Raw genomic sequence first — 15,654 nt, forward strand, 5'->3', positions numbered from 1 at the left:
GATTTACGCCCATTTGAAAGGGAATGGGCTAATTAGGAAAAGTGAGCATGGCTTTGTACATGGCAGGCCATGTCTTACTAATTTGATCGAGGTTTTCGAGGCCGTGACAAAGGATTAAAGTTCTGCCACCCAGGTCATAATGATACAACTGGCGCAAAAAATAAGAGTGTAATGTCACTCGGTTCATTTCAGTCAACGGAAAATAATAATAATAATAATAATAATAATAATAATAATGGCATTTCATCCAAACCCAGGGGTACCTGTCCTAAGGGCCCTATTTGAACTTTTTGTTTTGGCTGTACGTTTTGTGACACATGACCCGATTTACGATAATTTGTATAAAATTGCTGCTAATATGCAAACCTGGTTAATCAATGAAGTAACAAATGCTTCAAAATCCATGCACAATTATTGGTCTATTTCCAGGTCCAAATAGTTATTAATTGGAGGATTCACAACGCTTGTTATTGCTTTTAAAATGAAAGAATGCTCTTTCCTTTACAGGGCGAGGCAGGATTCATGGGACCAATTGGAGAACTTGGGAAGATTGGGGAAAAGGTATATAAAATTAATACCATTAATTTGTGTTAAAACTGAGATGTTGGAATATAATAGGCATCAGAATTAGGCATGGATATTAATGGCTGTTTTGAACAAAAGAATATGCCAGTGATAGGTTTCAAGACCATAGTATGTAAAGGCATTGCAATTTAATCCATTCTCTACAATTAACACATTCCTCAATTTGGTGGAAATAGAATTTAATTTTTGTCCCATATTGGCAAATTCCACTAATTTGCTGAAGCAAATCCCCTCACAGGTGACGTAACAGGGAATGTCAGATATAATTCAGGCATTTTAATGGAAAATTTGCCTTTTATCCCGGAAAGATTGGAAGCACATGCAAAATGAACCAAAATAATGAACTAAATGTGATTTTAAAAAAAGGGAAACAATGTTTAAAAATGTGTATAAGAAAATAACTGCAGATGCTGGTACAAATCGATTTATTCACAAAATGCTGGAGTAACTCAGCAGGTCAGGCAGCATCTCGGGAGAGAAGGAATGGGTGACGTTTCGGGTCGAGACCCTTGTATTTATGGTATATTTTGCTATTCAATCGCAAAGCTTCATTTTTCTATGTAAAATGACTGAATAACACTGTCAACTCTTATTGGGAGTTGACTGTATAAAGGGATATGGTGCTACATGGATAGACACAAAATACTGAAGTAACTCAGTGGGTCAGGCAGCATCTCTGGAGAACATGGATAGGTGATATTTCGGGTCGGGACCCTTCTTCAGACTGATTGTAGTAGGGAAGCCTGAAAATGATCTCGATCCGAAATGTCATCTATCCATGTTCTCCAGAGACACTGCCTGGCCCGCTGAGTTACTCCATCGTTTTGTGTCTAACTTTAGGATAAACCAGCATCTGCAGTTTTTTTGTTTTTTTTTATTACATTAATATACCATGGATACAAGAAGGATATCTCCATGAGTCTGGTTCAAGTGTAAACGCGCAAACGCTGGAGACATTACAATTCTGAATCCAAAATCTCAGCATTTTACACTGCCCTTTCCCCATCATTTTTGAAACGCATTGGATCCCTGATAATGAAGGCACACCAACGGCATTGGTCCCATTTCTCTAAAATCTCATGTAAGAGCGTTGTGTAAAGTGTACTCTGAAATTCCCACTGAACATTGCCTGCTCTTGTTTCTGCAGGGTGATCGTGGTGAAACTGGTCCGCCAGGACCTCCAGGAGTTAAGGGTGCAATGGTAAGGAGTAAGTTAGTTGTCCCTCTCCCCATTTCTTTCCCTCCCTCCACTCCTGCTCCTACAACCACTCAACTCTTTAGCCTGCCTCTACAAACCTTCCCAACTCCCCTTCCTCAGTCCTCTTAGTACCTTCTCACTCCTACTTGCCCTCTTTCCTCCTGACTTCTTTCTCCACTCATTTCCCCGTCATTTTTCTGCAGTGTCCATCACTCTGTCTGTCAGAGTGCAAAATTAGAGCACATGGTATTGGGGGTAGGGTATTGACATGGGTAGAGAACTGGTTGACAGACAGGAAGCAAAGAGTAGGAATTAACGGGTCCTTTTCAGAATGACAGGCAGTGACTAGTGGGGTGCCGCAAAGCTCGGTGCTGGGACCCCAGATATTTACAATACATATTAACGATTTAAACGAGGGAATTAAATGTGACATCCTCAACTTTATGGATGACACAAAGGTGTGGGTGGCAGTGTGAACTGCGAGGGGGATGCTACGAGGCTGCAGGGTGACTTGGGTGAGTGGGCAGATGCATGGCAGATGTAGTATAATGTGGATAAATGTGAGGTTATCCACTTTGTTGGCAAGAACAGGGAGGCAGATTATTATCTGAATGGTGTCAGATTAGGAAAAGGAGGTGCAACGAGACCTGGGTGTGCAGGTCACTGAAAGTACGCATGCAGGTACAGCAGGCAGTGAGGTAAAGCTAATGGCATGTCGGCCTTCATTGCGAGAGGATTTGAGTTTAGGAGCAAGGAGGTCCTACTGCAGTTGTACAGGGCCCTGGTGAGACCGCACCTGGAGTATTGTGTGCAATTTTGTTCTCCTAATGTGAGGAAGGACATTATTGCTGTTGAGGGAGTACAGCGTAGGTTCACCAGGTTAATTCCCGGGATGGCGGGACAGATATACGATGAAAGAATGTGTCGACTGAGCTTGTATTCACTGGAATTTGGGATGAGAGGGGATCTTATAGAAACATATACAATTCTTAAAGGATTGAACAGGCTAGATGCAGGAAAAATGTTCCCGATGTTGGGGGAGTCCAGAACCAGGGGTCCCAGTTTAAGAATAAGGGGTCGGCCATTTAGGACTGAGATGAGGAAAAGCTTCTTCACCCATGAGAACTGTGGAATTATCTGCCACAGAAGGCAGTGGAGGCCAATTTACTGGATATTTTCAAGAGAGAGTTAGATTTAGCTCTTAGGGCTAAAGGAATCAAGGGATATAGAGAAAAAGAAGGAACGGGGTAGATTTTAGATGATCAGCCATGATCATATTAAATGGCGGTGCTGGCTCGAAGGGCTGAATGGCCTACTCCTGCACCTATTTTTCTATGTTTCCCATCCACCCATTCTTCCTTCTCATTCCCCTGCTCATCTTTTTTCCCTTTCCCCTTCTCTTTCCCAACCGCTTTCACATAAACTACCCCTTCTTCCCCTCTTGTCTCTTCAACATCTTCTCATTCCCTCCCTTCGCTCTGCCCTCTCTTTCTCTTTTTTCCTTCTCTCTTAGCATTCCTTCCACTTCTTCCTTTCTCTCTTCCCTACCACTCCCCTTGCCTCCAACTCTTCCCTCCCTTTCCCCCTTGCATTCTCCTCCTCGGCCCCCTTTCTCACCCCTTTGCTCTTGACTGCCTCTTTTTATTCTCCTTTCTCTCTCCCTTCCCCTACCATCCTGTCCTTTTCCCTCCTCTCCTCCTTTCCCACCCCATTGCTTCCTCACATTCCTTTCTCTTGCTCTCTCTCAACTCTGTCAACCTCTTTTTCTCCTCCCATTTATCTCTCTCTCCCTTATTTACTTGTTCCTCCCCCTTACCCTCTCCCCCATGTTATTACGAAAGCCATGTTTTCTGAGTTATGTTGACAGTTTCCATCCATCATACACATTTGTTTAGTTTAGTTTAGAGATACAGCACAGAAACAGGACCTTCAGCCCACCGAGTCCACGCCGACCAGCAATCCCTGCACACTAACACTATCCTGCACACTTTAGGGATAATTTACAATCCTAGCTAGCAAATTAACCTACAAACCAGAGATCCCGGCGAAAACCCACGCAGATCACGGGTAGGACATATAAACTCTGTACAGACAGTACCCGCAGTCAGGATCGAACCCGGGTCTTTGGCATTGTAAGGTAGCAAGTCAATCACTGTGTCACCATGCTGCCCGTTTGCCTGATGAGAAAAAAATAACTTCATGATTATTCCTTAGATAACTGAAAGACTTGCACAATGGATTAAAAATACTCCTATAAATGCAAGTTCTGAAATGCATGGAATCTGCAAATTTTTATTATCAGGAATTCGGAAATAAAATACTGCCAGTGCTGTAAATCCAACGTAAAAAAGGAAGGCTATAATCACACAACAGGCCAATGCTACAACTGCAGAAAGTGAAGCAGAGATAATGTTTCATTAATGACGATTCCCATCAATAATGCTGCCTGGTCTGCTGAATATTTCCAACATTTTCAGTAAGATTTTAATAAACAGGATTGGCAGCACAATAGCACAGCTGGTAGAACTGCTGGATTCATTCCTGACCTTGACTATTGTCTATGTAGAGTTTGCATGTTCTCCATGTGACTGGGTGGGTTTCCTCCCGGTGCTCCTTTCATATCTCAAAGAAGTGTGGGTTTGTAGGTTGACTGGCCTCTGTAAATTCCCCTTAGTGTGTTGGAAGTGGATGTGCAAGTGGGATAACATAGAACGAGTGTGAACAGGTAATCAATGGATGTTGTAGACTCCGTGGGCCAAACTGCATGTTTTCATGGTCTAACTCTAAAACTAAAAACTTAAGGATTAAAAATAGGCCTGACAATGTACAGTGGTTATTTTTTTTTAAACTTTTCATTTCAATGCACAGGCACAAATCGGCTGTATTTTAAATAATTTTGGTCTTAAATTTTACTCGGCTCTTCAGATATTTCTTATCGAAAGCAAACATTTTATGGGATTATATTCAATTAATGGTGGTTCAATTATGTTATATTTGTCAAATATGCAACTGGACAGTGAAATTCGTTTTTGCTTATATTACACGTGCAGGCGCCATGTTTTGGCGCCATGTTTTGGCGCCATGTTTTGGCGCCATGTTTTGGCGCCATTTCCAAAATCCAAAGCCCGGTCAGCCCATGCGCTCGATGTGCTAGAGCACTTCCCACGAACCAACATCCCTCTCCTCTCCTCGCTGGATTCACCAGGGTTAAAAATCGGGCAACAAGATGGAATTATTCTTATTACAAGGGAGATTATGTGGGTAGTTCATAGTTTGAAGTTTGTGAATTACTATGACTGGGTAAATTAGCAGATGTAGACACAAGGAGCTGCGGATGCTGGTGTGCCAAAAAAGACACAAAGTACTGGAGTAGGCAAGCAGCATGTGAGGCAGGTGAATAGGTGACATATTGGGTATGAAATTTTCTTCAGACTGATTGTAGTAGAAAGAATAAAGCTGAAAGATAGCTGAGGGCAGCATAAAGCAAGGCAAGTGATAGTTGAATACAGGTGAGGGGGTTTAATTGGTAGATGGCTGGACCGAGGCCGGAGATGGAAAAGACAAAAGGCTGTGAGATGAGGAGAGAAGAGGGAATTGAGAACCAGTGGATATAGTCTTAAGGTGAGGGGGGAAAGATTTAATGGGAACCTGAAGGGCAACTTTTTCACATAAAGGGTGGTAGGTATATGCAAAGAGATGCTGAAGGAGGTGGTTGAGGCAGGTACTTTCACAACGTTTAAGAAACATTTAGACCGGTACATGGATAGGATAGGTTTGGAGGGGTATGGGTCAAATTCAGGCACGTAGGACTAGTGTAGTGTAGATGGGGCATGTTGGACAGCATGGACAAGTTTAGTTGAGCTTTGTTTAGAGATACAGTGCAGAACAATTACCATTATCACTACCCTACACACACTAGGGACAATTTAAATTTATACCAAGCCAATTAACCTAGAAACCTCATGTCTTTGGAGTGTGGGAGGAAACCGAAGATCTCGCAGAAAACCGACGCAGTCACAGGAGAACGTACAAACTACTTACAGTCAGGACCCGTAGGCAAAATCGAGCCCGTGTCTCTGGGGCTGAAAGCACTGTTAGGCAGCAATTCTACCTCTGCGCCACCGTGCTGCCCTGGGTCAAGGGGCCTCTTTCCACACTATATGACTCTAAGATGTGATATATGATCTAAGAGGAAGGGATATAGGTGAAAGGGGATGAGGGTAAAGGGAGGTGGGATTGTGGGAGAAATGGGTATGCATACAATTGGGACAAAGGGAAAAGAAGAGGGTAAAGGTGGCAGGGGAATATTTGTAGCAGGTAAATTTTCCAGTGGCAAGAGATTCTCTAACTTGAAGATACTGGTTTATCAGTAAACAAAGTACCTATGAAAATATCTTTATTTTATTGAGCTCTTGTGATCTAGAATGCATTATCAAATAATAGTGGTGGAGAAATTTTCAATAACAACTTTCGAAATAGAATTGGATAAACAATTGAACACAATACATTTAAAGTCTCCAGTGGAGAAAACTTGGAGTTTGGATTAATTGGTAGTTCTTCCAAAGTGTTGTCAGTGACATATTTGGACAAATATCACTCTCCTACTCTGTGATTCTGCGATTCTCTGGTGTTAAACAAAGGGAAGAATACTGATACAAAATGCAGTATATAATTAGATTGTCAGCATTTGAAAACAGAAAAGAAAGATTCATGTTTCAGGTGGAGTCTCATTGTGTTTTGAATGTTTCAGCACACAATACAATTCACAAACAGAGGTGTTTCTCAAAGGAAGAATGGCCTTGTCAGAGTTTTTGTGTCATCTTTACTATATCCTGCTGCTGAACTGCTCCATCTGGTGGTCACAGTGAATATGGATTATTAAAAATAGTGAAGAGACCAGCTGTCTGTACAGAGTTTGTACGTTCGCCCCGTGACCGCGTGGGTTTCCCCCGAGTGCTCTAGTTTCCTCCCACACTCCAAAGATGTACAGGTTTGCAGATTAATTTGGCTTTGGTAAAAATTGTAAATTGTCCCTAGTGTGTAGGATAGTGTTAGTGATCGCAGACTTGGTGAGCTCTATTTCTAAAAACTAAAAACTAAAATTGGGAAATAAATTACTTGATTAAATAAATTCATTTTCCAAATTCTTCTCAATTACAATGTTTCTGTCATGCCTACTGACATGATTAATCTTATAGACTAATGATTAATTATCAAACCACAGAGGTGATGTATTACAAATGTCATTCTAAAAATATACAATTCTTTAACATGTTGTTGCTCAAGATAACTGCGCTGTATTCAAAAAATTAAAGAACAGAATCTCAGGACAGTTTTTTTTTTGTCAGGAAGATGTTAACTTTGCATTTGCATTGTGGTATTTAAGTACACTGAGGTGTCAGTAAATAGGCTCCTTGTGTGTCTCTCCACATGTGGAATCCTATTTACTGACAAAAATAATGTTACCTAAGGTCTGAGTGATCAGAAGCCAGGCACTTTCAACAAAGAAGTTTGCACAATATCTAAAGACAAAGCGTGGCATGGTTGGACAGCATTGACCAATTTTATGCAGATTTCCGAATGCGATATCTTTGGTCGTTAATGAGGATTGACTTCCTGGTACAGGAACTTTATATAACCTTGTAATCTTTTTCCATTGTCCTGCGTACACTTATGATGTCAGTTGCAGTCTGAGTCCCAAAGTCTGTTTCTGATGAGATTTTCAACTACCTTAGTCAAAATCACAAATGGTGGGTTTTCATCACAGAAGAAAGAGCATTTGATAATGATAAAGGCTTAAACAGTTCAAGGGGTCAGGCACATTTACCTACAGTAGAGGGCAGATTGCTGCACAACTGTTTGCCAAAAGCTTCAAACAAATTGACTCAAACTGGGATACCATTTGCCACATTCTCAGGTAGTTTCAGCAAAATTAAGTGGATACAAATGCCAACATTTTGCAAAAGAGAAGCACTTCCATCGTCAACAGATGAGAAATAAGTAAAACAAAAATGGAGAAAGACCTCTGACAAAACACGTGGTGTTCATGGTAAAAGTAGCCAGACCATCTATAAGATGTTAGGGTACTTTTATGATTGCCTGCACTTTTGGGAGCTCTGCACTCCATCCCTTTCAGCCCTTTGAAGTAGAAATGCAAAAGACACATTTATGAAAAATCTGGTAGAAATTTTGCCTTTTTGCACCAAATGTCATTAGGCCCAGACAGGCCCGGACACTGTAGGCCTGGACACTATAGCCCGGGGGCCGCTGTAATCCCGGACAGTGAAGGCCCAGGCACCGCCTAGCGGCGTTTGCCTAGCAACCTGCCTCCCGGCCCGGACGGCGGCCATTGGTAGAGAGGGAGCACGTGGCCTCTGGCTGGGTGAAGTCACATGGGGCACGAGGTGGAGACGTCACCCTTCGTCCCGTATTTGGGAGTGAGGAAGTTGGCAACCCTAACAGCAAAGTATCATGTTGGTCTTCATAGCAAGAAGATTTGAGTATAGGAGCAAGGAGGTCCTACTGCAGTTGGTCAGGGCCCTGGTGAGACCACAGAAGGAGTATTGTGTGCAGTTTTGGTCTCCTAAGTTGAGGAAGGACATTCTTGCTATTGAGGGAGTGCAGCGTAAGTTCACCAGGTTAATTCCCGGGATGTCGGGACTGACTGACTGAAGGAATTGATCGACTGGGCTTATATTCACTGGAATTTAGAAGGATGAGAGGGGATCTTATAGAAACATATAAAATTCTTAAGAGATTGGACAGGCTAGATGCAGGAAAAATGTTCCCGATGTTGGGGGAGTCCAGAACCAGGGATCACTGTTTAAGAATAAGGGGTAGGCCATTTAAAACTGAGATGAGGAATATTCTTTTTGCCCAGAGAGTTGTGAATCTGTGGAATTCTCTGCCACAGGAGGGAGTGGAGGCCAATTCACTGGATGTATTCAAGAGAGAGTTAGATATAGCTCTTTGGGCTAACGGAATCAAGGGATATGGGGAGAAAGCAGGAACTGATTTTGGATGATCAGCCATGATCATATTGAATGGTGGTGCTGGCTCGAAGGGCCGAATGGCCTACTATTTTCTATGTTTCTAAAATAATGGTTCTTAGCAGAAGCAGCATCCAGAAATTCTGAAGAATAGATTCCAAGAGTTAGGGTGACTGACTTCAGGAGCAGAGCAGAGCCTTATCTTAAGTTACACTTGAAGTTTGCTGGGTAACCAAATACAAGTGCATATGCTGCTCTCGGCGTTTGAGTCATTCTAACTCTCAGAAATCTTGTCTCACAATTCTTGCAGTCTGTATCTTCTGACATTTGATACTTTACAGCTCCATGGGGTAGTTTCTGATTTTTCATCAAACCTGGAAGGAGTATTAAGTTACATTGCCGGAACCCCAAAATTTTAACCATTCATAATGGTTAATCATGTCCTTCCATTTATCTCCCTGACAACCTCCGTGCACATGTGCCTGTTTCTGATGAAAGTTGGCTTCTGAACATACTGTTCTTGAGGTTTTTGCGAGTTAATCTATCTTGTCACGATTACTCTCCAACCCCTATCCTTTTAATGTAGAATGCACTCATACTTAGCTACCACCATCCTGGTTGTATTATCATGTTGTCTTTTCAGGGTTACTTGCTAAACTCAATTTTTTGAAGAAAGTTACCATCATTGTTAACAGAACATGTAATGTTCTTAAAATAGAATCAATTTAGTGCTGTTTTGGAACTGCCACTAATTAATTTCATGACCTTCTGAAACAGATTACCAGTGCTGTTTTTAAGCCAGGAAACACTACAGACAAATTTCTGGTCTATGTTTTGTCTTCTGGGTAGATTAAAAATATATTACGTAATCTAAATCTCATTTTTGTTGAATTTGTTGAATAGTTGAATAGAGGGGTAGATAGTTGATTAGCAGCCAAATTATGAGTATACGATTTATGTGCTATACACCAGTTCAGCTACACTTGTTTATCCTGATGCATAGAATTAATGTTTATTCGGCAAGGTAACAGTTAATCTGCTAGTCACAGCATTTATCTGAAAAATTGCATGGAATCAATCCAACAGGAAGGGCCAAGATTAGGAATAAAATTATTTTAGAATTCAATATTTATCTGCCAAAACTGGAACTGTTACAGCATAAACAACATCTAGAATTCAAAACTGATGAAATGGGCATTAGAAAATTGAGAGCTGCTATCAATAATAAATATTAGATAATGTTTGCTTTTATCCTAAAACATACAGTTAGGTCTATGGAACTACAACTGGAATTAAATCATGTGATCTTATTCTTAAACACAATATGCAGCAAAGGGGGAATGTTTACACCGTAATTCAGCACACAGTGATTTACTGATTTTATTTTTTTCTGCAGCTAGTGGTACATATCAAACGGAGACCAGTGTTTTCTATGTGAAAAAGTGAGTGGATAAATTAGTGAGCTTTTTGGCCATAATTGTTTTTATACTCAGGTATTCCTTTTAGGCAATTACTTTAAAACAGTGTATAGGGCCAGTTACCCTGATTCCCAGCCAAGAGAAGACCGAAAGCAAGATCTAGTTAGTATTCAAATCTGGTCCAAAATCTGGAATATAAGAAGGAAATGCGAGGGAAGATTATTATGGCCCTGATTTTGCTGAAAAACATCAATAACCAATGCATATTGTTACTGATGTGCAACTCATCCAGCAGTATGTGGAATGTGAACCACTGTGTTGCTGGCCAACTTGCACAATTCCGCCTGAAGATTTCTAAAAATTGCAATTCTTGAGTAATCTCATAATGCACACTAATCTCACCTTAACGTTGCTAAAATGTTACATTTTATAATGAACATTATATAATGATCATTTTATTTTACTTGGAATATGAAAAGTGGTTCTCATTCCTCAGATTGTGTCGAACACAGTGTACTGGAGTTACTGAGCAGGTCAATCAGCATCTATAAAGGACATGGATAGGAGATATTTTGGGTCAGGACCCTTCTTCAGACTGTACATTTTTTACCCCTAAAACTTTAAATTGAGAATTTTTAAAGAGATTTTAAAAAGTAAATGATTAAATTTCTTTTCTTTCTTTTCATTTCTGTTACTTTTCTGTTTCTACCATCCATTCTTTCTGTATCACAATTTTTTTTGTAAGGTATTTGCCATTGGTTTTGTTAACTCTAATTCGGTCCTTCCTTCCTCTATTATTCAATAAGTAAGTGGACTAAAGAGAGAAACCATTTGCTGCAACAGTCTCCACGTTTATCATCATCGTTTTGTTTTCATGTCGTGCCATCAGGTTATGCTTCTGATATTTTTGTCAACAAATTAAATGTTCAAACTTAAATTTGTACATAAACCTTTAACTAAAGGCACACAGCAGGATGTGTTATTGCCACAAAATCGGACCAATAGAGCTACTTTTATTTAATTATGAAAATTTAAGTTGTTTTACTGAAACAAACATTTTATTTTTGTTTTTTTCCCCAATTTATCCACCATTCAATGACATATTGTGATCTTCCCTTTGATGAGAAGAAATTCTGAAAAGCTAATTTTACGCAATGAGATTGTCATCTGCCGTAATTGGAACAGTTAACATGAGTATATTTAGTAAAATATTTTTTGTATTTGTGGAAGTTGAAATTTGGAATATAAGTTTAATTACAATCGCGTTGACTAAATTCATTCCAGTTTTTTTGTTATTAGTATGGATTATTACATTGTGGGACTGAAGTACATGAAAATTTCACACCCATCTTTATTGTCCATATTTCCACGTATGGTTGCTTTAGAGCTTTCATCTCAGTGTTGCTATCTGGATGGAATTGGGTTAAAAACGGCCAAACTTACTACTTTCTGCTCAGTGAACTAAAAGCGGAAATGGCTATAAAAGCTGTGCAACTGAGAAATAACTTGCAGACATTCTGAGTGAAAGCAGCCATAAGAGATCACATAGATGTGTTGTCAACATATGGTGCATACATCAGGTTATTGTGATAAATTATTTCCACCAATTGGCATACATTCAAGGTAAGATACCAGTGTGAATTCCCTTTAATTCATGTCTTTTTGCACTCTGCACTGCCAAACCACTCCTAACCACATTCAGACAGCTTATGGAAGGTTAACTGAATGCAGCTTAAGACTTCTATGTCAATAAACTTCTCAGTTCCTAGCCTGAAGTTGTGAACGTAAGTTTAGCTGCCCACCCAGAAATGCTAAAGAAGGCTATTTTTAAAACAGTTGAATCTGTTTACCCGATATGTTTTAAATATGTTGATAATTGCTGTGGGAGTGAGGGCATTCCCCCTCTGCCCACTGGAACCTGAACACACATTCTGTGTATTTACTGTCTCTTGGCCAATGTGGCTAGAAAAACGGAATATAGATGTTTCAGTCTACACTTGCCAGAAAGAGGTCTGGCACATAACAGTCAAAGTGAATTGAAAGACACAGAAATATTTATTGAAAGCAGTTTCCTTCACAGGAAATGGCAGCAAAATGAAGGTTGCACTGATGGCCAGTCATAGATGTTAGAAAAGAACTTATTTCTCACTGAACACCATTTTTTATTTCCCACAGATATATACTGACATTTCTGTTCTGGTACTTTTAAATGAATGAACACATGTACTTAAGAATTTTTTCCAAATATAAAAGCCAAAATCTACACTATCCCACATTTAAAGATGCTATCTACTCCAATTTAAAATAGAATATATTTATTTTGGTTAGTCATGTCTTCCAACCTATCCAAATATGAATTTGATTAGGTGTAATTGTACATTGTGGTGAGGTTGGTTCATGTGCATAAGACTTGATGACTGTTCGCTTCTAATTTATTTGTGTGCAGTATTTTCTTAAACAGTTATTTTCTTCGTCTAATTTATTCCAATTGCTGCTTTTAGAAGTCTGCAGGAAATCTGTTTCATATGCATAGCCTGTGTGGTAGCTGTAAACTGCCAACTACTTGCTTTGTGAGTGGCAGGCTAGAAAAAACATTAAGATGTATTGATCATCCAGTTGTTGAAAAAATGGGGCATATTGTGACTGAACAATTTCAAGGGTTTCAAGGTCAGTTTATTGTCACATGTGCCGATTAAGGTACAGTGAAATTTGAGTTACCATGGAGCCATACAAAGTGAAAAGCAACAAGACACACAACCACTTAAAAGTTAACATAAACATCCATCACAGTGAATTCCACATTCCTCACTGCGATGGAAGGCAATAAAGTTCAATATTCTTCCTCTTATTTGCATTAACATTTGGGATATATTCAGTTTAAATAACTAATTGTTGTCCTATAGCTTCTCATTTGAAACATTTTATGTACAGTTCCTTGAAAGTGGCATCACAAGTAGATAGGGTGGTCAAGAAGGCTTTCGGCACATTGGCCTTCATCAGTCAGAGCACTGAGTATAGAAGTTGGAAGGTCATGTTACAGTTGTACAAGACATCGGAGAGGCCACATTTGGAGTATTGTGTTCAGTTTTGGTCATCCTCATAGGAAAGATGTTGTTAAGATGGAAATGGTGCAGGATAGACTAACAAGGATGTTGCCAGGACTCGAGGGCTTGAGCTTTTGGGAGAGGTTGAGCAGCCTAAGGCTTTATTCCTTAGAGCGCAGAAGAATGAGAGGTGATCTCATGGATGTGTACAAAATCATGAGAAGAATAGAGTCTTGTATGTAGAGTAGGGGAATCTAGAACCCGAGGACATAGGTTTAAAGAGAGGGGGGAAAGATTTAATAGAAACCTGAGAGGCAACTTTTTCACACGAAGGGTGATAAGGGTGTGGAACAAGCTGCCGGAGGAGGTAATTGAGGCAGGTACTATCACAACTTTTAAGAAACGTGTAGACAGGTACATGGATAGGATAGGATAGGAATAGAGGGATATGTGCCAAACACAGGTAGATGGGACTAGTCGGGGCATGTTCATAAGGTCATAAGTGATAGGAGCAGAATTAGGCCAATCGGCCTATCAAGTCTACTCTGTCATTCAATCATGGCTATTCTATCTCTCCCTCCTAACCCCATTCTCCTGCCTTCTCCCCATAACCTGTGACACCTGTACTTATCAAGAATCTATCTATCTCTGCCTATTCTCATAAATATATCGACTGACTTGGCCTCTACAGCCTTCTGTGGCAAAGAATTCCACGGGTTCACCACCCTCTAACTAAAGAAATTCCTCCTCATCTTCCTAAAAGAACGTCCTTTAATTCTGAGGCTATGACCTCTAGTCCTAAAGTCTCCTCCTAGTGAAAACATCCTCTCCACATCCACTCTATCTAAGCCTTTCACTACTCTGTATGTTTCAATGAGGTCCCCTCTCATTTTTCTAAACTCCAGCGAGACAGACCCAGTGCCATCAAATGCTGTAGGTCGGCATGGACAAGTTGGGCCAAAGGGCCTGTTCCCACACTGTATAACTCTATGTTACCTTTAATATTCTACGTGCCAATCATTCATTCTGATGTTCCTGAGCTGATTGTTATCAAGTCATGACTGTTCATATAATTAGATGCATATGATTAACAGCAGCTCAAAGATATATTCCATTTTCACATGATAATTTCAAGAAATTGAAGAAAGGGAAAAGCAAGAAAGACGTGGAAATTTACATTTTGGAATATACGAGACTTCAATACAATGAGTAATCACAAATCCAGTATTACAAATAATGTTTGTAATTTAGAGTATTAAGGACATCAATTCCGTTTCCAACACAGCCCGTTTCATTCAAAGTGGGGGCTTTATAAATTTCTAGTAGTGCCTTATTTAACTGTATCAAGGTGTTAAAGGTTTGTGGAGCCAATTTTGGTAAGTCTGCAAGGAAAGTTAGTATCTTCGCAGTCCACAAAAACATAAGAAATTCGAGCAAGAGTAGACTGCATGGTCCGTGCAATCAGCTATTGCTTCACTGATCACCGTATTTCCGATTCATTACTCTGGCTAATGAATAAATTAAGAAAGTTTGGATTATTTGCAGGATATTTGTTATGCTAAATTACAAGAGATATAGGTTTTGAGAATCTATAATTTAATAGACCTCATAACATATATTAAATACTGTGAGGATATTTTAATCCTTTTAATTTGGAATGGGTTTATTGATGAAAGATCTTCTCAACTCATGGGCATGTGCTTGGATCCAATTGGGAATGACCGAATAGAAGTTTGCTTTCTCTGGCTTTTTATGAACCTATGTGAAATGAGCTTGAATAGCCTACACACAGCAAAGTTCACCTTCTGTTGGTGTCACATGTACGTCACAGAATATTGCACAGTTCCCCAAACACTATCTTTAAAAATCACAGCATAGTTTGAAAAAGTAGATCATAATGGTGTTGTGGTGTGTAACCTCCATACTGTGGTTGAGGTGCATGATAGGAAGAATAGAAGAGGGAACTTTGTTCTCCATCTGACTCTGATATACCTAGCATAGACATGCTCAGCACTGACACTACTGTTATAAAGTGGGAAAACTGGGACAATAGACCTGGCTGTATGTAAAAGGATATCATTAACATTTGATCTCGTAGTAGATTCACAACAGAATAATAGTTGCAAAAGATAAAATTTCATAACCAATTTGCAAGTGAGAAACATAGATCTGAAACTGGCATCCTGAATTTAAATAAAGGTAATTACACAAAGATATGAAAGCAGAGTGGACACTGAAAATTAATTAGTGTGCTGGTGAGAATACATCTACTGTGTATAATATTAGTCCCTTATTTAAGGAAGGATATAAATGTGTTGGCAACAATTCAGCAAATTACAGGGCAGCACAGTAACGCAGCTAGTAGAGCTACTGTCTCACAGCGCCAGGGATCCGGGTTCAATTCGGACCTCAGGTGCTAT

At 39.8% G+C, this 15,654-nt stretch overlaps 1 protein-coding gene across 1 annotated transcript in view; it reads left to right on the plus strand.

Annotated features, from left to right (window-relative positions):
* The window catches only part of LOC144608367 (uncharacterized), a 334,350-nt gene that overhangs the window by 190,338 nt on the left and 128,358 nt on the right, over window positions 1-15,654 (plus strand). Inside the window, 2 exon segments of the mRNA XM_078426045.1 lie at window positions 508-561; window positions 1,733-1,786. Of these exon segments, the coding sequence (XP_078282171.1) occupies window positions 508-561; window positions 1,733-1,786 (108 nt within the window).

This window comes from Rhinoraja longicauda, chromosome 31 (genome assembly GCF_053455715.1).
Source record: "Rhinoraja longicauda isolate Sanriku21f chromosome 31, sRhiLon1.1, whole genome shotgun sequence".
In the NCBI taxonomy this organism is placed as follows: domain Eukaryota; kingdom Metazoa; phylum Chordata; class Chondrichthyes; order Rajiformes; family Arhynchobatidae; genus Rhinoraja; species Rhinoraja longicauda.